This window comes from Carassius gibelio, chromosome A16 (genome assembly GCF_023724105.1).
Source record: "Carassius gibelio isolate Cgi1373 ecotype wild population from Czech Republic chromosome A16, carGib1.2-hapl.c, whole genome shotgun sequence".
Classification (NCBI taxonomy): Eukaryota; Metazoa; Chordata; class Actinopteri; order Cypriniformes; family Cyprinidae; genus Carassius; species Carassius gibelio.
In genome coordinates this window covers 12,832,104-12,854,977 of record NC_068386.1, presented here as the reverse complement: position 1 = coordinate 12,854,977, position 22,874 = coordinate 12,832,104, and the positions used below count along the sequence as shown (strand labels likewise).

Here is a 22,874-nt window from a genome sequence, read left to right as displayed (position 1 = left end):
ATGGCGAAGAACACTTTAGGGTGGGTATTCCGGCCCCTTCTTCAAAGCAATGGAAGTTGAGTTCAGACAAGTCCAATGTATGTGCGTTGGTGTTGGTTTCTGTTTGTGAGAAGCGAGTTTGTACCAGTGGCAGGATCTCCTGGTCATCTTTATGTTGGTCTCGCTCATGACGTTGTTCTCGGTCACGATTTTCATAGAGAATTGTATTGGCACAAATGAAGATGAAAAGCCCCACCCCCATGATGACAGGACCAATCAGCTTCAGTTTCTCTGAAGAGGTGCGTCCTGTTGAAACATGATGTGGGGTTTGTCTGCGAGGTTGATTGTTCCAGTACCCCCCCACAGCTATGCAGATTCCTACTATCAGCAAAACACCAGCAAACAACAAGCAAGCGCCTGGTGCAGATCGAAGACGCAGTCCATTAACCACAGGCCCTGTATCTGACATTAATGGAGGAGTCTCCAACTCTGGGGCTGTTATAGAGACTTTTTCATTTACCTCAGACATTCTCCTAAAACAAAAGGCAAACAATGGGCTAAAGTACTTCAAATACTCAATAAAATCAATAAAATAAAATCACCCTGAAAAGGTACAAAATGCTAAAGGAAGATTTAAATATAAATTGTAGTTGGTTAAAAAGTATAAGGAGTGAGTGGGTTATTCTCACATAACCCAGTTCCTCTCTCTATACTTGCAACAATAATTTCATTTTATTTAATACATTTATTATTTAAAAAGTATATAAAACATTCAATTATTTTATATAAAGAGAAAAACTATATTTTTTATAGAATGTTTATCATATTATTGTTTATCATATTATATATATTGTGTTTATATATTATAAATGATAATACTGAGAGTTTTTGCACATTGAAAGCATGCATCATTACAATAATCCTAGTTTCTCAGAAGCATTTATTTGTGGGCAAGACAACTAATCTGTGACAATCCTTGTATAATCCTTTTTTTAAATTGCTTGTACTTCCAGTTCCTCGCAGGTTTGCAAATGCTGTCTGATGTTTCATCTCTGCTCAATAAGGAATATATATATATATATATATATATATATATATATATATATATATATATATATATATATATATATTCAGTCCACAATAAAAAAAATAATCCTACCTTGTTCTGAAAATCAGACCTGTGTGCTCAGGAACTACTGGTAACTACTGCTTTCCCATCCTGTACATAAATACACATGAGTAACATCTCCTCAACAGAAAAACACTTTCAGATGTACAACCACTGAAATAAATGTTAAAATCATGGGTGGCACTTTTTTTAAATAGCTATCAGTATGTTCAACTGCTGTAACTTCTATTTTGTTTTTGGCTACACTATTTGACTATATTTTATTTTCCACTTGTTTCCAGCTGTTTCTTCATATAAGGTCAATCTGTAGGCTAACCAAAGGTCACCATAGGTTCCCTCAAATATTTCCTAATGTTTTATAAAAAAATTTTGGATTTAGTCTGTTACTTGAACAAATTAAAGGTGGAGTGAAGTTACACTTTTGGAGGGAAATCAACATGAAAATGGCTTAATTACTGCTGTCCCGTGGGACGCGCAAAGGTTCTTAAAATAAAAAAAATGCTAATTTCACTTTTAAATTAGCAAACTTTGTGGGCGTGTTTTCTTACTGATATTACGCAAGCGCAGTAAATTTGGCATGTCTGTTTTTTAGTACACTTCTTTTCACGACCGTGCTGTAAATATACATTAAGTCCACACATCATCAATCACCTGAAGTTCAGCTCAGTTAAACTCACCTCCGTTGCATCTCCTCAACTGGAAACACATCGTTTACGGTCCGTTTCAAAGACGCGCGACCGCGCACTGAGTCTACTTCCCACGATGATGAGAACGCGCAAATCCATTTAGTCTCCGACTTTAACAAACGCGTGTATGCTGAGCGCGAGGGGAGGCGCATTTACTTTAAACCGGCCAGTGACGTGGGAGCGTGTGTGTGTGAGAGAGAGGGTCATGGGAACATGTGTGCAAGCCCGCTGGGTCCCACGGTGGGCAGAATAACCTATTCTTAGAGTCTCACAGGGCCCAGGCCCATTTCAAGCCTTTTCCTGACTGACTCAGATTGTAATTATGTATTATATTTATGGAGCGAGATTAGTCTCAATAATAATTCACGCAAAAGACACGATGCACACATGCGTTGTCCAATTCACATGCATGAAACCTAATTCAATTGATCCATTATTCCATTGAAACTGGATCAAAAAAAAAACAAAAAAACAGTCACATTCAGTCACACGTTTGGAGAGACATTTAATCTACAAACACACACACACACAAACCAAAGAAAACAATCAAAATCTCTTATAAACACATCCCTGACCCTAACCACTGCAATGAGGATTCCCTCAAGTCTTTAGTTTCCATCACAGTCCAAATGCCTTTATTACTTGTAATCAAATGTTTCTGCAGACTATTATCTATACACATTCAGTATTTTAGTTTTTGTACACCCATTTTCGATTCTTTTCTCGTTTCCAACCCTAACTGGATCTGTTATTCTGAACCTAAAGCAGCCTGCATATGCATATAATGACAACTTTGAGAAGCACTGCAAACCAAACCAGTACGTGAATATGAAGTGATTCCAACATGTAAAATCAGTTACAATTACAGCTGTATTATACAGCAGATGTACATAAAACCTTTGCTCGATGAATGAAGAACAAAATGTCTTAGTATTCAGGAATGCATGTACAAGGCAAAATGTCAGGGTCTCAGAGTCTTAAAAATTCACACACTCATTTCTATTCCCAACTCTATTTGCAGTTCAATATACAATACCTTCAATTTACAAATGCACTTTACAAGTTTCATTTTAAGTAAAACTGAGACATTCAATTCCAGATTTGCTCAGAGCAAGAATTTCCTGACATTAGATCCAAGCACACACACACACACACACACACACATATATATACAATCCTGCTGCCCTCTAGTGGTCTCAAACATCCCCATTTGGATTAATTAGGATTAATTAGGATGCGTGTTCAATTACAAAGGTCTTTTTGCATTCTTACAAAAAAAAAAAAAACACAATTACATTTCAAGTAAAAGCTCCACCATCGTACCTTTTGTAATTAACCATCATTTTAGCAACCATAAAAACATAAATATCAGCGATGAAAGAATCCAGTTTAAGCTTTCAACAATTTAAGGTGCCTCAGTGTAGTGTACTCACCCCTCCCAAATCAAATGATTGGTTTCACAAGAACATATAAGTCCTCATTTAGAGCGAGTGCTGAGTTGGAAGGGGAGACATCAAATCTATATCAGCCTTTAAGAGCTGGGACTTTTCTGATCGCATGAGGTTTGTTGAATTGGCTGATTCTGTCGATGTCTGTCAATCATAAGGAGACTGATGATTGAATATTCGTCAGTCTGCTGGACGCATTGGTGGGGGCTAGAGCAACTTTTAAACATGTTTGATGGAGCAGCCGTTGCTGTGAGTTGTCTACTCCTCATCTGCACTCTTCAGCATTAGGATCGAATTATAAATTTTGAGAGCAGGTCCAAGCTTGATGCTCAGAATCTTAACAATGTCTGATTGAGTAAGAAGCAGGAAGGCCTCGCCATCAATTTGCTGTAAGGCAAAGTAAAACAAGTATCTTAAATACATTTTCACTTTGTCTAAGAACAAAGATACTCGCAGATTAGAGCTAAATGAGTCACACATACACTAACATTCAACATTTTGGGGTCTAGTTCAAAAGTGACAGTGAAGAGTTATTAAAAGTGTTATTACAAAATGATATGCCCAAAGAATCCTGAGGGGGAAAAAGTATCAATAAACAGCACTTAACTTAACATTGGTAATAATGAGAAATATTTATTCTGCACTTAATCAGCATTGATGAATTCTGACACGGAAGACTGCTGAAAATTCAGCTTTGCCATCACAGGACCAAACTCAATTTTAAAATATATTAAATTAGAAAACTATAATCTTAAATTGCAATAATAATTGTAAAAATCTTACTATTTTTACTATATTGTTGATCATATAAAAATAAAATAAAAACAAAATTTACACAATCTTACAGACCCCACACTTTTGAATGGTAGTGTATATAGGCAAGGTACTTTATGGTGATACTCGGGAGATGTTTTTTTTTCCATTTACCTCCTTCCTAAAGGTGGCAGCATCCTCTCTGCAGCCAGGCAGCCCTTTTACAAAACTTGCCACCTGAAAGAACATCAACAAAACACACAAAATAAAATATATATTTAGAAGACCTCTTTAAAAGCTTCAGTGAACTTCTCAGAATGATCAAATGACACCTCTTCTGTGCTCCACTTGGCCACTCTCTTGGCACTGAGGCCTAAAGCTTCAGGCAAGAGTTTGCCATGCTTTTCCCAACACAGATGAAACCTCGGTGGCTCCCATCCACAAAACACAGACTCATGCAGGAACTCCTGAAGAGAATCTACGACACAAACAGACTTCATTCAAGACATGTCTTGAAAACTTGTCCACAACACAGAGAATGGTACTAGTTGAAAAATACATGTGGCAAATTCTTAGAAATGTATTTTTGTTTTAATCTTTGTTTCATTTGGTGTTGAAAATTTCAACCACTTTGTAGTTTAAATGTCTTGACTCTTGTGACTGGTGTAACTATAAGTAAAATATATTTGTTCAAGTTAAACTTTTTTTTTTTTTTACAAATATTATGGATAATGAATAAATCTTTTTTATGTTGTTATGTTGTTGAGGACTTACAACACATGATATGTTACATATAATTAACTAGCATATTCCTGTTATAAAAAAGATCAAAGGGGCCCTGCATATGTATGATATCATTTCCTTTTAAATGTTTTTTTTTTCTGGTCATGTTAGTTGCAGTACATGATTTTGATTTGTTGGAAAAAAAATCTAACAATAGCCTGTGAGACTACTTAATGTTTTTTCAATAATTTTTGTTCTTTTAATTACGCGTTTTTTCTTCATTATGATTTCATATGTTTGACTTTATACCCTACAAAAATTCAGACATTGAATACATTCTTATCATAGAAGAGGTGTATTCAAGTCTCTGTATGTATTAATACAACCAGACAAAAAAAGGGAGCATGAATTAATTGACCCATATGCAACATTCTCAGAGTTTATTGATTATCCGTAAAAGCAAATTAAGATGGAATATCACAAAATCTGATCAATCCGTACCTTTCCCGTCACCTTCCTGCTTCACTTGAGATGGCTTGACACATTTGAGAGAGATGGCAGACCTGAAGTACAGGAGGAATAAGAAAGAGATGAGTATTGAAAGAGTGTTTGTGTGTTTCTGTGTAAGAGAGACAGCAAAGTAAGAGTGTATGTAACTCACGACACTCACACAACGTGCTCACGCACTGAGTGAGCTTGTGGACAGGCATCCGTGCTGGTGTCAGGGGCTTCAGGGGTGCCGGCGCTGGGTGTTGGTGTGGGAGGTTGTGTCTGAGTGAGTGTTTCAGCACGACGGTGGCGCGGGGGTCCACTGAGCGTGACCGGCCTCTCCCCATTCAGTCTGTCTGGCACCAGCCCGTCCTTATTCAAATTAAAATCTGAGTAAGGACAGCTCACAGCCCTAAATGGGAAAAAGACTCATTTGCATTTGAATGAACATTATGGGCTGAATTTGTAACAGTATGTGTATAACTTACGTGTAATGTGTCCCATACCGAGGTCCTCTGATGTGTCCGACTCCACTGCATCCTGGGGTTGGGCAGCCTTGTCCTGGAGGCACTGGAGAATCTCTGGGACCTGATGTGGTTACAATAATGAGTTTGATTAAGAGTCTTGTGGAGCCATGTGTGGAAACACTGTATATTAACAGTATGTTACCGTTGGGCTGTTGTAGAGGATGACCCGTCTTCTGACACCAGCCAACTGGGTGCAGATCTGGGCTATCAGCATCTAGCCAATAATCATACTCCTCACTCCAGCCATCAAAATGGATCTATATATAAACACACAGAGAGTTAGCAATGATATACTAACTGTTCTAGCATATTAAATACCATAAAAGTGAATAGATATTTATTAATGACTAAGTAATTAGTATATAAAAAAAGTTCATTTTGGTTTTTAATAAAAAAAAAAAAAACTATTTTATGAGGTAATTCAGATATATTTGTGTGTAAACCTTGATTCTGTGGTCTTCTACATCAGAGATGGTGGCTACACGGATAAGCATGGCATTACGTTTGTCCACTGCCTCCAGCTTCATCCCGACTTGGAAACCATGTGGTTGTCTCTGGACAGACAAAGACCAAAAGTCAATTGTAATGCAATAAATAACTTAAATATGTATAAATATGTAAAATATGTATAAAATATGTATAAAACCTGCACATATATCATTTACATGATCATTTTACAATTGTTTTATTAACCCAAAGTTTTTGTTTTCAACAGTAAGAAATAAAAACCAAATGTGATATACTAGTAATTTCAGTTACATACACTGATCTATATTTATAACTATTCTATATTATAGATCAGTGGTTACATAGAATATTAAATTAAATAAGTAACAGAAAATCTGAATAAATGGTGTTTTTTTTATCAAACACCCCACAACGTACAACTGTTTTGTACATGTTATTTCCATGTTATACAGGCTGACTGAACGGGACTAATAGATCGATAGGGGTTTTGATGCTAATCCACCACGGGACTCTAAGAACTAAGAAGTGTGACAGGAGACAGGGCACTGTTCAACTCTTTATCTGAAGTATTTTAGGGTTCACAGCAGATGGCACAACATTACTCTAATTAGACTGGATATTGTACAAGTTATGGCAACAAAGTGTTTAAATGTGTTCTTTATTCAATCACGCACATTAACAACTGATGAAAATGGCAGCGCAATCGGCTATTGAAAGCGAAAGTGAAACCGGAATAGCGGAACTCACATAAACTAGCGGCACACATTCATAATAATAGTCCTTCCACTATAAACACATATAGGGATTTTAGAACACTGACTCTGCAATTTTGTGTCACATTAAATAATAGACATATAAAATTGGTATTTTACCAGTTCTAAATGATTTAACGACACCTCCCATGGTTCAGTGGGGTGAATCAGACCTCACCTGTTTAAAGGCTCTTGCTGGTGCAGCCTGGGCTCCAGTTTCCTCAAGGTACTTTTCCCAAGTAAAAACCTTGGGGGGCTTATAATCTAAGACACAAAAAAATAAACAGATGTTAAAAAAACCTTCCGACCACTGACCATTCTCATTAGTTTGTTTAAAGTACAAAACAACAACAATTAAAAAAAACTTTAGTACAATGTCAAATCAAAGCTCATTTAATTTTGGAAACAACATTTCATATTTATAGTATTACTACATTTCTCACACACAAAAAGTTGAACTCAATTATAAAATGTAAAAGTAATGTAAATGATTACATCATATTGCATGAATAGAGTCTCACCTGCAGGTGTAGTGAGTGTTAACTCCGCCTCCTCACAGAACCCTACTGGATGAATGTATGGACTGCTGGCATCACACCTGAGAACCAACAGAATGCATTAAAACCTCACATAATCATGAGGACACTCATTTGCCCAGAATTCTGCTCACTGACTTACCAATAATCATACGAATCATCCCAGTTGTCAAAGTGAACGAGGAGCCGGTTGTCGACAGCAGCAGCAATGGTTGCAACGCAGATGAGTGATGGGTTCTTTCTGTCAACGGCTTCCAGCTTCATCCCTGCACGGAAACCTGACGGTGTGACCGACTAAATAAGGCAAAGGACACATGGTTATAGAAGACAACATGATCTCCAGGAACACTGAGACATCTCAGATATATATATATATATTCTGTTTGTTTTTGTGCATATGAAATGACATACTGTATTAAGACTCTTGAAGAGATGTTTGGGGGCCAGTTGACCCCTACAATTCTTTACATATGTGTTCCAGTTAAACTCTCCATCTCTGCAGCCTGTAAGCAAACATGCAAATATTACAAGAACAGCATATGCAATACATTTTTTTTTAAATTGAATATTCTAATATATTAATATATATATATGCAACGACTCTGAAAATGTATCCATTCAATCAGAACATGTTTTTCCATTCCACTGTACAACTTTTCCATTCTTTATCCCTGTAAACACACACTAGATTGCATGTTTGACTGTTGTGCTCAAAGCCAAAAAAAAAAATTCTGGATGAATGGCCCTTAACAGTGTCCAAAAAAAAAAAAAAAACACTTCAGTTTTGTCCATTCCAAATGTTATTAAACCATAAGTCTCGTGTAGCCAGACTGAAGGTTAAAGGTCTGGAATTCATGACCATAAGGCCATTTGACTGACAAGTCAAACAACCAATCAGTTTGTTTCATTCATCGTCACGTTTCGGGGCATGGAAATGTCGCCACAATAACAGACTGGTGTGTAAAACTCTCTGACATTTTTTAAAGATTCTATGCCACAAACTTCAAAATCCAGCATTTAGTTGATCCTGATAAGCGCTGGTCATCACAGCTGTAAGCACTAGGCTTTCTTATTTCGTGAGTGAGTTTGGCGCCACAGTATCTTTGTTTCCAGGCAGAACATTAAAGAACGTGACACGTGTCTACCAGAAATCCTGTAGAATTCAACCAATCTCTATGACCACTTCGACACTCCTGAAGTGTTTGCAGTTTTGTATCCCAAATGCATCAGACGTTTAGCCAACAGTCTGTGGGCTAAACGTTTGAGGCTGAGATTATAAATCCACATGAAAACTATGCAACCACATTTCTGAACAAATAAAATAAATTATAATTTTATAATATATTTTATATTTATTAAATTAGATTTTCAACTTATTTTAATAAATTTATTTAATTATGTTTTTGGTATTTATTATTTATAAATAATAAGCGTTTCCATTACAATATATTCAATTTCAGAATAAATACTAGTAGGACATTTTGTAATCACACCATTCAGAGTTTAAGTAGTTTCAAAACATAAAGAAACACCTATAAAGCACATCTTTTATGTTACAAAAACCAAAAATGGAGTTCTGCACAAGAGCTATTTTGCATGTTGTATCTTTGACAGCAGATTCATTTTGCAGTACATCTTTATTAGTACATTAAGCACCTTTTGGCAGCAACAGCTTAAGGCTGGTTTTCTCACACCAGCCTGGCGGCTTCACATCCCATGAGTCTGCATTTACCCAGAAGTCATAGCATTCCGGGTAACCATCAAAGTGAAGCCGAATCCTGTAGCCTTGCACCTGAAACAGAAGACAAATAAATCAAAATACAAATTTTACTATATGTACAACTAAAAAACATATTTAGTTTTGTGCACTAAAAATCACATGTCAAGTACCATTACAGTAAATTTTAGTTCTGGTTACCTCTGCCACAGTCAGAACGCAGAAGAGAGCTGGGTGACAGGGGTCCAGTCCCTCTAACTTCATGCCAACTTTAAATCCATTCCTGCTTTGAGGAAATGACTGGTGCTGTATTGCCAACACACACACAAACACAAAAAGATTAGATTTCATTCAAGTAACACTTTTCTAATGACAAGGGCAGATTGACATCAAACTCAGAATCCTAATTATTTGTTAAATTGAATGTGAACAGAAACACAAGCTATATATGCTGTGTGTCTCACCTCCTTAAAAAGTTTCAAGGGAGCGGCAATAGTTCTCTCCTCTTCCAGATAAGCTGACCAACTCCAGGTTTTCTTCTTAACCAGAGGTGCTGTTACTATGAAAAAGCATCATAAAGCTGTCATTCAAATGGCTTAGAAAAGCAACCAAATTATTATACATGAAAAAAACAAGCATAATAATTCATAATATATGGGATACAAGACAAGCTGAAACTGAGTGAAAATACTCAAGACAAAACCGATCCAAGATTGAGATGCAGCAATATTAAAATATAAATGTAATTGGCCAACACTTATAAGCCAATCATTATTTTCATATTATGACCCATATGGGCAATATTACAATTATTTAACATTTTGTCTAAGTGAAATAAAAAGACTAAAATCAGTTATTTAAATGCTATAGCTGAATTAAGGCATCATAACATTATAATGTACCATACAGATATTCATTTTGAGATTTCTAAAGGTTACTCTTAACAGTGTTGCTAAATAGTGAACGTTTTTAAAGATTAACTTGATTAATTTCCAACATATTTAATATATTTAAAAAATCGAACCTCTTTAGTCAGAATCCCTAATATTGGCTTACAACCATTTTGTGTGTGTACTTGTTTAACTATACTTGTTAGGGCCAAAGTGAAATAATAGGACAACCCACTAGTGAGGCACTGCATTACTAGTCCTCACTGGTTAAAAAGATTTGTAAATTGGACAGAATGTTTTTTATTTAAATGTAGTGTCCTGCACATGTTTCTGTGAGGGATAGGGGATGGGTTAGGGATTAGAAATTCAGCTGATATAAAGTCAATGGAAGTCAATGCAATACCCTCACTAATACAGAGAAAAAACGGTGTGTGTGTGTGTGTAAAATAAAAGAAATTTACCAACCTAGTCTAGCAACTTTAGCTGCTCGTCTCCCCTTTGAGGATTTAACCTTCTCCTGAAAAAAATTTAAAACAATGAGCACATTCCACTTTAGTACACTTCAGTAAATATTGAGTTGCTCTCTTTTGTGTGAGGTAGGTGTGTTTCCATTACTTCTTCCTCCTCTATGTTGTCCTCCTCCTCATCTCCAGATTCCATAAACATCTTCTTCTTCTTTCTCACACGTTTACCTAAACGTTCTCCTTCGACAGCCTCAGCTGGGGTTGACCTGCACATATACACACAGAGACTCAAATACACCACAGACAGTGCAGCTGGTACAGTTCAGTGAATGTCAAAAACATGTACCTGCCACTGGAGGGCTGTACACAAGGAGCGCTGCAAAATTTGCCTTGTAGAAAGGATTCACGTGAACCAGAGTGACCACATGACCTGCAGTTTGCAGTCGCCTCAGACATGGGAACAATTGCATTGGGCACTGTACTCACACTGGGGCTTCCCACAGCGCTGGGGCTCCTGGTGTTGTTGACCCCTGTTCTCAGAAACAAATAAAGAGCAAATAATTTCTCTTTGTTGGTAGGACAATGTGCGAGTTACTGGTACTCACCCACAGGACTTGTCTGATGCTCTGTATTTGACTGGGGCTTTGCAGTCTGATTTGAAGTTTTGTTCTGCTCAGGGGAATGAATGTCATTGGTGCCTGTTGTTTGAGGCTGTGGGCCTGTAAGCTCCGCCTCTTTAACTTTGGGCTCCACCTCTGTGACGATCTCCAGGGTGCCAAATTCAGTCATCCGAAACTACAAATAGACCAGATATTGGAATTTATCATTCTACATTCCTAACAGACAAATGTGTCCCACTCATCACTATATATTTGTACCCGAATGTCACTTCCTGGCAAGGTGGCTATGCCGTCCTTCCAGTCAAGAGCGCTCATCATGTCAAAATCAGCTCCTGCGGCAGGACCGTCAGTCGTAGATGTCTCTGCCATCTTTACCTGTGAAATGGAGGTCAAAAAAGAAAAATAAAGAGTTGCAACATGGACAGGTGACTGAAGTAAGCATCCTAAATTTTACCTTACTATGAATATGTATTACTTGATTTTTGCTTGATATTTTAGAGCTTGGTATAACTACTAAAATGTATAACTACCCTTATAAAAATACCAATGGCATTAATTTCAGTTAGTGTCTGTGGGAATCATGGATCTTCTTCTTTAAAAAAAATAGCTGTTTCAGTTCATTTTAATGCTTGTTTTGTCTTGTTCTAAATTATTTTAAGTCTTGAGGACTTTGCTGAAGCCCTTGTTGAGAACCACTGCTGTGATGCATAAACTTGCTTATTGAGACCAAAAAAATAATAATAATGTACTGAGTGGCATAGAAAGCTTCGGGAAAAAATATTATTTGAGATACAAATTCTTAACGTCTATAGCTTTCTAATAAATAAGAAAACCGATTTGTTAAAAACTAATCACTGATGTAGCGAGCGCGTTTACGATCTTAACCCGATTATGCTTAATGAGCCGAAGTAACCCGTAACCCGTTTCTTTTATCGGAGTGAAGTCATAAACGGCTTAAGCATAAACCGGTCGACACAGGCATTTTTTCAGCCCCATACTCCGATTTCACGCAGCATGTAAACGCATTAACATGCTTTCTGTCGGCTTATTGAAGTGCGCATGTGATACGTGACAGGACTCATCATTAGTGCAGATTTAAGCGCATCTAGTTGGACCAAACGTTTAGCCTTTTATGACCCAAAAAAATGTTAATAATGTGTTTTCAGAAGTGGTTCATTCAAAACTCTGAGGATAATATGCTGTAGTTTCCCGCTGACGTGTTGCACGCTTTAACATTACAACCGACAAAATGTATGGAATATTCCAAGTTAGGCTACTCGGAATCAGAAACGCAAATGATTATACTTTGACGCCAAGTGCTACAGGGAAATAACCCGATTTATTAATGAAGTCATGTAAACGTAGCTTGCGTTGTCACGTTACTGATGTGCATGTAAACGGGGAAACTGGTTATGTTTTAGTAAGCGGATATTTGTAAGTTATCAGCTTACTGGTGTGCATGTAAACATGCTCAGTGATCTTCACAGGCCTAATCATAATCACTTCCATCTGGCAAAAGAGTTGGGGGTGGGTTTTAAATATGCAGATCAGCACGCGTTGTTTTAGTAAACAAAATAAAACTGACGTTTTCATTATTAAAATATGACGATTTCGCCTTGAAACCCGTGTTTTGACTTGACTGATACAACGCCCGCAACTCTAGTTTCCGAAATAGCTGCGCGGCGCTTGCAGTTCCACCCACCTCCTCCAGAGGGCGACGCTTCTGACAGCACTGACTGCACCACGCACTTCAACGAGGACCAAAATATGTATTTCTACACACGTATAATGCACATTTATGTGGGCTAGATATGTAAACAGACTCTCAATGACACACTTAAGCTACTTTGGTGGTTGTTAATAAAGGAAAACGATTAAAAGTAAAGTTAGACAAACAAGTTCAGCTTTTCCCTGTTTTAAAAGAATCTCTTGAATTCTTTGATTTAAATGCGCGCGGATACCTGCGATGACAAGTTAAGCGCACATATCCACGATCAGTTAGTTTTCAAAAACAAATCATCTTTATTCAAGCCCGTTGCCATCCTTATACAACAGGCAATATTGTAATAACGTTCATGATCTGCCGTTCATCATAAATCAAAATTGCATCAAAACCCTAGACTGTACAGTAACGGCGCCACACAAACATCAACTAAAAGCTCGTCTGGTTTACTAAAAAACGTTTATTTTGATATTTCAAGTGATGACGGAGTTTATTCTTAGCATAAATAAAGTGCAATGCGCGAGCGCCCATTATTAGCATTCGACTGACACAAAATGGCGGAGCATAGCAAAGGGCGGCCGACACATTTAAAGTATGTCAATTATAACACTTCTCTGGTCTGCTTCACGTCGCTCGGACCTTCAACCAGCACGGGAAGGCCACGTGTACAACTTGTTTTATTAAAACGCAATGTTTTCCCCTCCGTCAACAAACTCCTTACTTTCCCCTTGTCCCGGAATGTCGTTAGCCCGACTGATGCTAGCTGTAACATTAGCAGGGCATCCTACAATAAACCAAACCAACAGTTTCACGCGCTTCTCCAAAAGAAAAACATTCCCAGAGGCACTCTGCTATTCATCCGTCTTTAAATATAACAACTCGGGTGCACGCAGACTTGAGGAAATAACGAATTGCATGCTTTTAATTTCTTCTGCACAAACTTGTCACTTCTATTTATCTTTACGGGTTTTAAACCTCGTTGAAAATATCCGCGTTGGTTGAAAAGTGTTAAACAAGAAACGCTCTCTGTGTTTGTATCGCTGTTTACTGCGTAGGTGACGACATTAACGTCATATTTATTGATAAACGTGCAACTCACCTCGTTTCTCTCCTAACTCTTATTTAGAGCTGGATGGTGGCGTTACTGCGCATGCGCGGGTTCATATGTGTCTGTCCAACTTCTGCAGCCCTGATCAACTTCATAGCTACAGATGTGACATATGCTCTTAATGTAACACAGAATCAGAGGAACTGAGTCCGGTGTGTCCTTAAATGACCCTAAAAGTGCGCGATACTCGTTTTATCGGTGCTTGTTGCTCTAAAACAATTGAAGGCCTTGATATTATATAGAAGGAAAATGGTTTTAATTCCATTTGCGTTTCCACGCGCTTTAAACAGAAACTGAGGACTCTGTTGTGCTCGATCGAGTTCGCCAGTCGTTGAGTTTTAATAGTCTAAAGTGCGTGCTTATTGAAACGTCCCCATTTCAGAGCAGGGTTTTAATATATTTTTCAGTTTACAGTCATCGTAGTGGGGATCCTCTCTGATTTGGTTTCCTGTAACTATCACGTGTCCAGATTTTCTCCGCAAATCTCTTTTGAGGGGCTTACTTTGGTCATATGCATTAAATAGAGATGGGCAGAGCTTACTGATAAAATAACACCGCCTCAATCTTTAAACTTAAGTTCATAGTGTTTAAACTCAATGTTTCGACGGCCACAGCAAGTGTCGAAGAAGAGGAAGACAGCAAAGATATCACAAGGTGGCGCTATGAGCTTAAAAGTGACTGTATTTTTTAGTTAGCACGTTGTCTGTAAAGTAGGTTTGAGGCAGGCAGCATGGCATTATAAAACAACGTGAAGCGGTCGCAGGTGATACATTTCAACGGTCTTTGGATGAAACTGCGTTAATTCGTGACCCAGATACTTCTTCGTGATTCGGGTCTCTATTTACAGTACTGCGCTTGTTCACAACTCTAAATTGTAGGCATATATATAAATATATATATTTAATAATTTGATTAAAACATGTCAACTGAGACATGGACCTTTCATAATAAAACACTGTTACGATTTGCTTAAAAAAAAAAAATTTGTTTCCACTAAAAAAAATTGATTGACATTCTTTTACCGATCAGATCATTTGTTCAAAAACACGTACCAAATACCATCTTAATACTTCACACAGTTGTAATTACATTGAGATTTAATATCCATTCCTTCTCACAACCTTTACAATCAAACATCTGATGCAACCTGTAGTCTCACTTCATGTCATCACAGTTATTGTCAGAACATCACTAATCGTTGTATTTCAGTACATATATATATATTTATTATTAAATAGGGCTAAAAAATGAATTAAATAACATGAATGTTAGGAAAACACAGTCATGTTTGATAGAAAATTTGTAGTCATGTGCAAAAGCATTGGTCCGGCTAACACAAAAATGAACTGTGCTTCAGTGTTTGCGTTTAAAAACATGTTCAGACAAAATGTCTATTCTGTCTTAATGTCCACGAGTCAGCGGGAGAATGTTTTCACTGATGTAGGTGAAGCCAGGAAAGGTTGCTCCGTATTCCTGACATGCTCCTAGCGACTGCGGAACAGGAAGTCCTGTAAACCGAGGGTCGATGTTTGTGAGGTCACCAGGACCAGACTGAAATACAGACATGTGATCAGACAGAAACTATTTACTGTACATGTTATCTATATGAAATCATCTAATTTGTAAGCACATTGTTTAAACTCAACTTTGTTTCTTATATGGAACACAAAATAAGATATTTTGAAGAATGTCTTTGCCCATGTAGTTTGGACACCATTGACATTTCATGTGGACTAAAAACCTCAGACATGTTTCAAAATATTTTTTTTGTGTGTTTCAGAGAAGAAAAAGTCATACTGGTTTTAGTGCAAATGTTCAATGTTAGGTGAACAATCCTTTTAACAACAACAACAAAAAAAACTCACCAATAAGGGAACGTAAGGAGGAGGAATTTTCTTTGCAACAAGTTCATCCCAATTAATAGACAAGAAGAAAGGATGAGACTGCAGCTCGGTCTAAAAGCCAAAAAAGGGCAAAATGACATTTAGCCACTCACAAGACAAATGATTTTCAGATTGCTTGTGTGTGTGTGTGTGTGTGTGTGTGTGCTTGTTGGGTTACCAGGTCACGTTTTGCTCCTAGTCTCTTGGCCCTGTCCCTGTTTAGCAGTCTCTTCAGCAGATCTCTGGCTCCACTAGAGACTCTGGGTTTTAATACCAATGGCTGATAAATAATATTTCGGAGCATCTCAAGACGATCTGCATTGTAGAAAGGAGGCTGGAATGAGAAAGAGTGTGCGTAAAACACACCTGACTACCTGTATTGTTTATTTATATTAGCATTAATTCAGTGGGTTTGTTTACCAAGCCATAGAGCATTTCATGAAGGACAGCTCCCAAACCCCACCAGTCCACAGTCCTGTCGTACTCCTTCTGCAGGAGAACCTCAGGTGCCAAGTACTCTGGCGTTCCACAAAAGGTTGTGGTGGTGCCACGTCTACTCATTCCCTCCTTACACAAGCCGAAGTCGGTCAGAACCACATGACCTGCAGAATCCAGCAGAATGTTTTCTGGTTTCAGGTCCCTGTGAGCATGTGAGAGAGATGGATTACTGCAAATCTGCTGAAAGTTAGTGTTCATTTTGTTCTCACTAAGCACATATGAATGGGCTTATCTGCATTATAGAGGCACAGATATTTCAGAATGTCGGTACCTATAGACAATCTTCAGGGAGTGTAAGTATCCTAAAGCACATGCCATCTCAGCAGCATAAAATCTGGCTCTGGGTTCTCCAAAGACCCCCTCTCTCTGCAAATGGTAAAAGAGCTGCAAAAAATGAAAAAGTCAATCATTCATAAATGCAAATCAGTACTATTTGGATTTGCCAAAAGCACATAAATAATGTAAAGTCATCCTGCGGCCTACTGGTTGAAAAGGACTGCATTAAAAGTTCGATTTCAGTCAGACTAAATCAGTGATTAATTAAGTCCTTAAAGCTGCAGTAGGGAACTTTTGTAAATATAATTTTTTTTACATATTTGTTAAACCTGTCATCATGTCCAGTAGAATATGAGACAGATAGTCTGTGAAAAAATCAAGCTCCTCTGGCTCCTCCCAGTGGTCCTATTGCCATTTGCAGAAATTCATCCGCTCCCGGTAAGAAACAACCAATCAGAGCTGCGGTCCGTAACTTTGTTTGTGTTCAAAATGTAGAAAAATGTATATAATAAGTGAGTACACCATGAATCCATTTTCCAAACCATGTTTTTTGCTTGTCCTGAATCACTAGGGTACACCTATAATAAGTGTTTATATTCTGACTATTTTAGATTGCTTCAGGGAAACCGCGGCGGAGTAACCCAGTACCTTTGTGATTCTTCATAGACATAAACAGAGAGAAGTAGTTCCGGCAACGATGTTCTTCCGCAAGACGCAAGCAGTTCTGTTTATTAACTGCTAGAGCGTCAAAAATTCCCTACCGCAGCTTTAATGTCCTGTAAATGCTTTGGTTCTGAAGTTGTCCTAGTCTAGTTTTCCGAAGATGGACTAACGGACCTAGATAATGCGACCGTAGTTTGACTTTGTCCACTACAATTGGCCTTGTTTTGTCTTTTCTCCTAACAGAGGCGATGTGCAACTTTTCAATTCGATATTCAATCACACATTGTGTCCTGTATTTGTCATGTATGTATAAATCCTCTTACTGATGTCTGACCTGAATTCATCACCATAAACAAGTTCAAATTCAAAGCTGTGTGTACTTGATTGTGTATGTGTACCTAGAAGTGAGATGACTCTGACAAAAAAATCCTTTCGGGAAAGTCCTCATCTGAAAACATGGTATAAAAGTAAAGTATATAAAGTTTGTTTGTTTTTATAAGGTGTGGGTTAGGGTTAGGTTATTTTAGATGGCCATCTAAATAAACATACCTCTCCTCCACATGCATAGTCCAGCACAAGATAGAGACTGTCCTTAGTCTGAAAACTGAAGTGGAGCTTCACCAGGAATGGATGATTAAGAGTCTTTAACAACACTCTGTGCTCACACATGACATTTCTTTCCTGTATGAAAAACATCACGGTGAATACACACAGACTCATTATTAGTCAAATAATTACTCACACTTATATTCATACAGTCATAGTCACCTCCTTCCTTGTTAAGATGATGTGTTTCTTTAGAACTTTGACTGCGTAATATCTGCCATTCTCTCTTTGTGTGGCCAAGAACACCTGAATACAGACAATCAAAGAAAGGTTCAAACAATATTCAAAGAAATACAAAGCAGACTGAGCATCTAAATATAATACCTTGCCAAAGCTTCCTGTCCCGATCACCTTCAAGTAGTCAAAATCAGCAACAGAAACCCTAAAATCATGTTGAAATAAATATTTATGTGTAATTATATATGTTTCTGTCTATATAGCTTGATATCTGAGCACCCCGTTTACCGAGACTGTGACTCCTCTGGTTGTGGATTACTGTAAACCTGAAAGAGAGAGAGAGATTCAGAAGCTTACTCCAGTGACATGAAACCACAGCACACTTCACTTAACTTGATTTTAATTGTTGTGGGTTATTGTAGGGTTTTTTTTTCTTATTATTATTATTTATTAACTTGTTGGACCTTAGGAAGAATAGCTGCTGCTCCATCAGCTTCAGAAAGACTACCCTCAGGTCGAAAGAAATCCATCCTGGAATGAGAGAAACCATATCAGAGAAAGTATTTTCACCTGAAACTGCCTCAAAGTCATCCAACACCTATGTAATAGCACTTGGCTACTGGTTTCACTTTGGAATGTAACTAGAAGTAGGTCATGGTCTTAAAAGTACACTGGTGGTCAATCTGTAATGACATCGCAGTGCAAAAGACCTACGTCATTCATGATTTTTCTGCTGATCTTTGCAGCAATAATGAAATAATGAATCGATCTTCTGAACTCTGCATTGAAATACATACAGAGTCATGTGCTGGTTCACTTTTAGCTCACGGAATGGAAAATGATGACTAGGATGAAACTCACTGTCGATAGATAGGGTGGCTGGATCGAAGCTTCTTGTCCTTAATTAAAGCTGAGAAAAATAAAACATTAAATCATTTTAAATTAGTGAAACATCTGCAGATAGTGGACACAAAACAACCTTTATAAGAGTAACACATACATGTTCAAATAACACATTGAATCTTATTTTTTACATCTTTACATCTTAAAAATAATAACATTTCCAAATATTATATATCACAGATTATTTTCTGGGGGGCAAATAAGTTCTATGGTATATCTGACCCAGGACATCAAGATGTCTCTACATGAAGTTTGACGAATAGCCTTAGTATTTGAGCTTACCTGTAAAATATGAAACTATTCCCTTCATTTTTGCGTAAGTGACGGGACTTCTAGCCTTTTTCACCATGTTTTCGACGAGAAGGACAGCACCGGTTGACAGCTGCGACTTATGAGCCTGGTAGTCTGCAATCTTACCGGTCAGTTCTGGTTGAGCGCTGCCTCACGAGGGAAACCGTGACCGGCTATTTTTTGCAGAACACGTGGTTCCTCTCAAAAGCTGTGACGCCACTACGCCCGTTATTCGACAGACAAGACTCTCGCTTGATTGAAAATCGCCCTCTCTCTCTAATATAAATTTAAAACCGACCCAAATGAAATATAAGTCTTGCCAGACTTGCCACAAACGTTACAAGGTTGATAAAGCGCTAAATAAACACTGACAGTCGCTTTCCCCTGAGGAGGACAGCAACCTCGAACGAGATCTTTTAGGTATTGAACACTGAACTTGCACAATTTTGGTTGCTCGACAATAATCTCGGCCTCTCACCGAGAACTATATGACAAGACACACATTTATTTTTAAAAGTCTTCCAAATTCTTCTGAAAGTCATTGTACAACACGCACTTTACCATCATTGGTTCATGTCATAATGTGGTTGACCTGTGGTTAGAGGGTTTCATAACCGTTCTTGGATAGCTAGGCCTAACTATATCCTACTTTTTGATACTTAAGAGGGAACCCTCATAAACCTGTCTAGGCTCTCGATAAATTAAAAGTTATCTTATTGCCATGTTGACATGTTACTCTCTCAGTCAGCCAACTTTACAGGTTACATAACGGAGATGCCTGCTTGTCACCAGCCAAATGCACATATGTAAACATACAGAAACATTAATGCTCATGTATTTGACATTAATGCTAGAAAAGTAGCATTATAATGTCTCTTAACAGTCTCAGTGCAAGGACAACAACAAGATAAACAAGCACAGATTGTTACACTTGCATACAGAGGTATAACACTAAAGAATGGTTTATGTACTGTAATATGAAGCATGAAAAACAAGATTAAGTGATAGATTATTATGTTAGATTGACACTAGGCTAGATTACACAAGGGAAGTGAAAATCAGAGAAGAGATGTGTGAAGACTGTCAAGACAGTTTTGTCATACTATTTATGATATGCAAGTTAGGGTTCATGTCAGTGTCAGTTTAAAATAACTTTTGACCTTTGAAATGGGGAACCTCTGCTGTCTCTCAATCTTGAAAGGAAGTTAATAACATTTTATATTTATACAGCGCAGCGCCGTCTAATTCTTGATTCTGATTTATCAGTCGCTGCATTCAGCAGACAAATATATTTTGCAACACTTTATGACTGACCACTTTGAAAATCAGTCTCCCCAGTGAAAGCAAGAAGATAAATTGAGAGTACTTAAAATAAAAGAAGACATTGCATTACATTAATGTATAATAAAACTGCTGCAGTGTTTTTTCCGGTTGATAGACCAGTTGTTTTCTTTGCTCTATTCTATATTTATTAAATATTCTTATTTAACTTTATATACTTTTTATATATTAAACAGATACAATTTAATATTATCATTTTTAATATTCATATTTTGTGTGTACCGCCCCAATGTCTAAAGGTACCTTCCTTTTTATCTGAAAGTATGTGATCCACAATATAAGATACATCCCTGTCTATAGTCACATTGCATGCCTGAAACCCAAAACAAATATAACTGAAACAAATATTTAACATGTTTTTCTTTAATAATCCATTGGTATTTTTAATATGTGTGAAACGATTTAATTGCCTTGTACTCGCTTTGAAATATCACAGAGGTGGTCAACACAGGATGATTTATTAAGGCTATACATTTCAAGGAATCCACTGATCTCTCTGATGTCACAGAAGGTTGGGGGTATAGAGAAATCTATATTTGGCAATCAGAAGATTAAGGAACAGTTAGCCCTGATTAATTTCTGAATCAGAAAGTTGACACTGGGAACACACACCCCCCATGTATCTTTGTCAAATTACCTAATGGTTTCTCATTGGGAGACACAATTAACAATCTAGAAACAAACTGTGACTTATTTGGTGGCCACCCACATGCATTTGTCAGAACTAATGAGATATAACACTGTAGCTGTGGCACATCCCAAATCAATTTAATGCCTGATCTCAGCAATATGAGGTGCCTCATTTAAGTGGTTATAAACACGTTGTCAAATTTTATTACACTAATACATTTGAATAAGACCCTTAATAACATCATTGATTTAAAAAAAATAAATAAATCCAATCTGCTTGTCTTGTCACAAGAACACTGGGGGCTGGTTTCATAAACTGTTTAGATCTAGTCATCAAAATTAGTTTCTTTAAGACTGATCATAACTTTTTTTAAATTAGTTATGAAAAGGTAGATTGGTCGTATTTGTATTGGAAAAGTAAGACTCAGTTCCGCTTAGCAACTAGTTGGTCAAATAATTTTATACTATGCAAAAGCTCCCGAACAAAAACCATTATTATATTTTTATGACATGGCAACGCGGAGCTAAACTTTCGAGATGAGACTTCAGACAGATAAAATATGTTACTAAATAAATACATAGATAGAGAATAAGAAGCTGACGTCTGATTTCTCCAGTGGTCATATTTACCATGTTTACTATTGTTAATGCCTAGCGTGAAAAGTCTTTTGCATCGCTTATAAATATTTCTGCCGTGTATGGTGATTATAATCTACATCGGCTCAAGTTATTTCAAACACTCCTGCTGACTGAAAGTGAGTTTTGAGCTCAACTTATTTTAAAAGTTTTTAATGCTAGTGTAAGCTGTAAGCATTCTGAAATGATCCACTCATCTAGCCCCAGCTGGCCCGCTTTGGCCCAAGGTTTTCGTCGGGCAAAAAATCCCTGGCTGTTGGCCCCGAGGAAGCACTGACAAGGCACAATCAAGCCCCGGAAGTGACAGTGGAAATGCGACTGGCCCTGGCACGCACTAGCATGCCCACTTTTTGGCCCGACAGTGCAAACGCGGCTATTGTTGCTAAATGTTAATGTTTAATTTCTTAAAATCTCTTGGATAAAAAACAGAGAGAAAAAAACATGGCTTGAATAGTGCAAACAAAGTTACTTAACATTTTTGATTCACAAGTTCTCCTGCCCATCCAGTCCTGATGGTTAATATTAAACAAACTTGGCTTGCTGTCCTTGATAGAGGCTCGAACCCAAGGCTTGGCTTTACCTCTGAAATCAAACCCCCATTGCAGTACTGCATAGAAGTAGAATAATGGTACTAAATAGAGGAGGAGATGGAGCGGTGGAGAGTTGCCAGAAGAATTGTCACTGGGATGGCACAATGACCTATGTTTGGAACTTAATTTCTGTTGACCAAATTGTAAATAACTTACTCATGATGAGCAAAAGCTTTATGCATTCCAATTTGGAGTCATTTGGCTATACCACTATATGATAACCCTGAGGTTTATCAGCCTGTTTTCTGAACGTAGTAGGGTTTAAACTGGTCTGGTCTCCCAGCCTGGCCAAGCTGGTGTTTAGCTGGGCGGCCAGTTGGTCTCTCACCCTTACTAGCTGCGCCTTATACCTGCGGGCACACGCACCT

General features: G+C 37.6%; 2 protein-coding genes across 4 annotated transcripts; both read right to left on the bottom strand.

Annotated features, from left to right (window-relative positions):
* Positions 1–2,282: 2,282 nt before the first annotated feature.
* On the bottom strand, positions 2,283–14,130 carry LOC128030633 (lethal(3)malignant brain tumor-like protein 4). 3 transcript variants are annotated; one of them, XM_052618421.1, is made up of 21 exons: positions 14,004–14,130; positions 11,440–11,556; positions 11,167–11,356; positions 10,908–11,091; positions 10,713–10,827; positions 10,563–10,614; positions 9,672–9,766; positions 9,409–9,513; positions 9,147–9,282; positions 7,902–7,993; positions 7,633–7,784; positions 7,476–7,552; positions 7,133–7,218; positions 6,178–6,288; positions 5,877–5,991; positions 5,696–5,795; positions 5,389–5,619; positions 5,220–5,281; positions 4,328–4,473; positions 4,170–4,232; positions 2,283–3,629 (listed from the first exon to the last, which is right to left on the bottom strand). In XM_052618421.1, the coding sequence occupies exons 2-21, from the start codon at positions 11,548–11,550 to the stop codon at positions 3,501–3,503; spliced, it is 2,352 nt and encodes a 783-aa protein (XP_052474381.1). In that variant the 5' UTR covers positions 11,551–11,556; positions 14,004–14,130; the 3' UTR covers positions 2,283–3,500. The 3 variants fall into 3 exon arrangements, with proteins under 3 accessions (XP_052474381.1, XP_052474382.1, XP_052474380.1); XM_052618422.1 differs by having other exon boundaries at positions 5,714–5,795; XM_052618420.1 differs by having other exon boundaries at positions 5,696–5,991.
* Positions 14,131–15,004: 874 nt separating this feature from the next.
* Positions 15,005–22,501, bottom strand: LOC128030649 (serine/threonine-protein kinase Sgk1). Its single transcript, XM_052618446.1, has 12 exons — positions 19,301–22,501; positions 18,977–19,025; positions 18,580–18,646; positions 18,404–18,441; positions 18,263–18,320; positions 18,101–18,184; positions 17,882–18,013; positions 16,665–16,777; positions 16,316–16,535; positions 16,074–16,229; positions 15,878–15,967; positions 15,005–15,563 (listed from the first exon to the last, which is right to left on the bottom strand). Exons 1-12 carry the CDS (start codon positions 19,365–19,367, stop codon positions 15,414–15,416), a joined length of 1,224 nt encoding a protein of 407 aa, XP_052474406.1. The 5' UTR covers positions 19,368–22,501; the 3' UTR covers positions 15,005–15,413.
* Between the last annotated feature and the right edge of the window lie 373 nt (positions 22,502–22,874).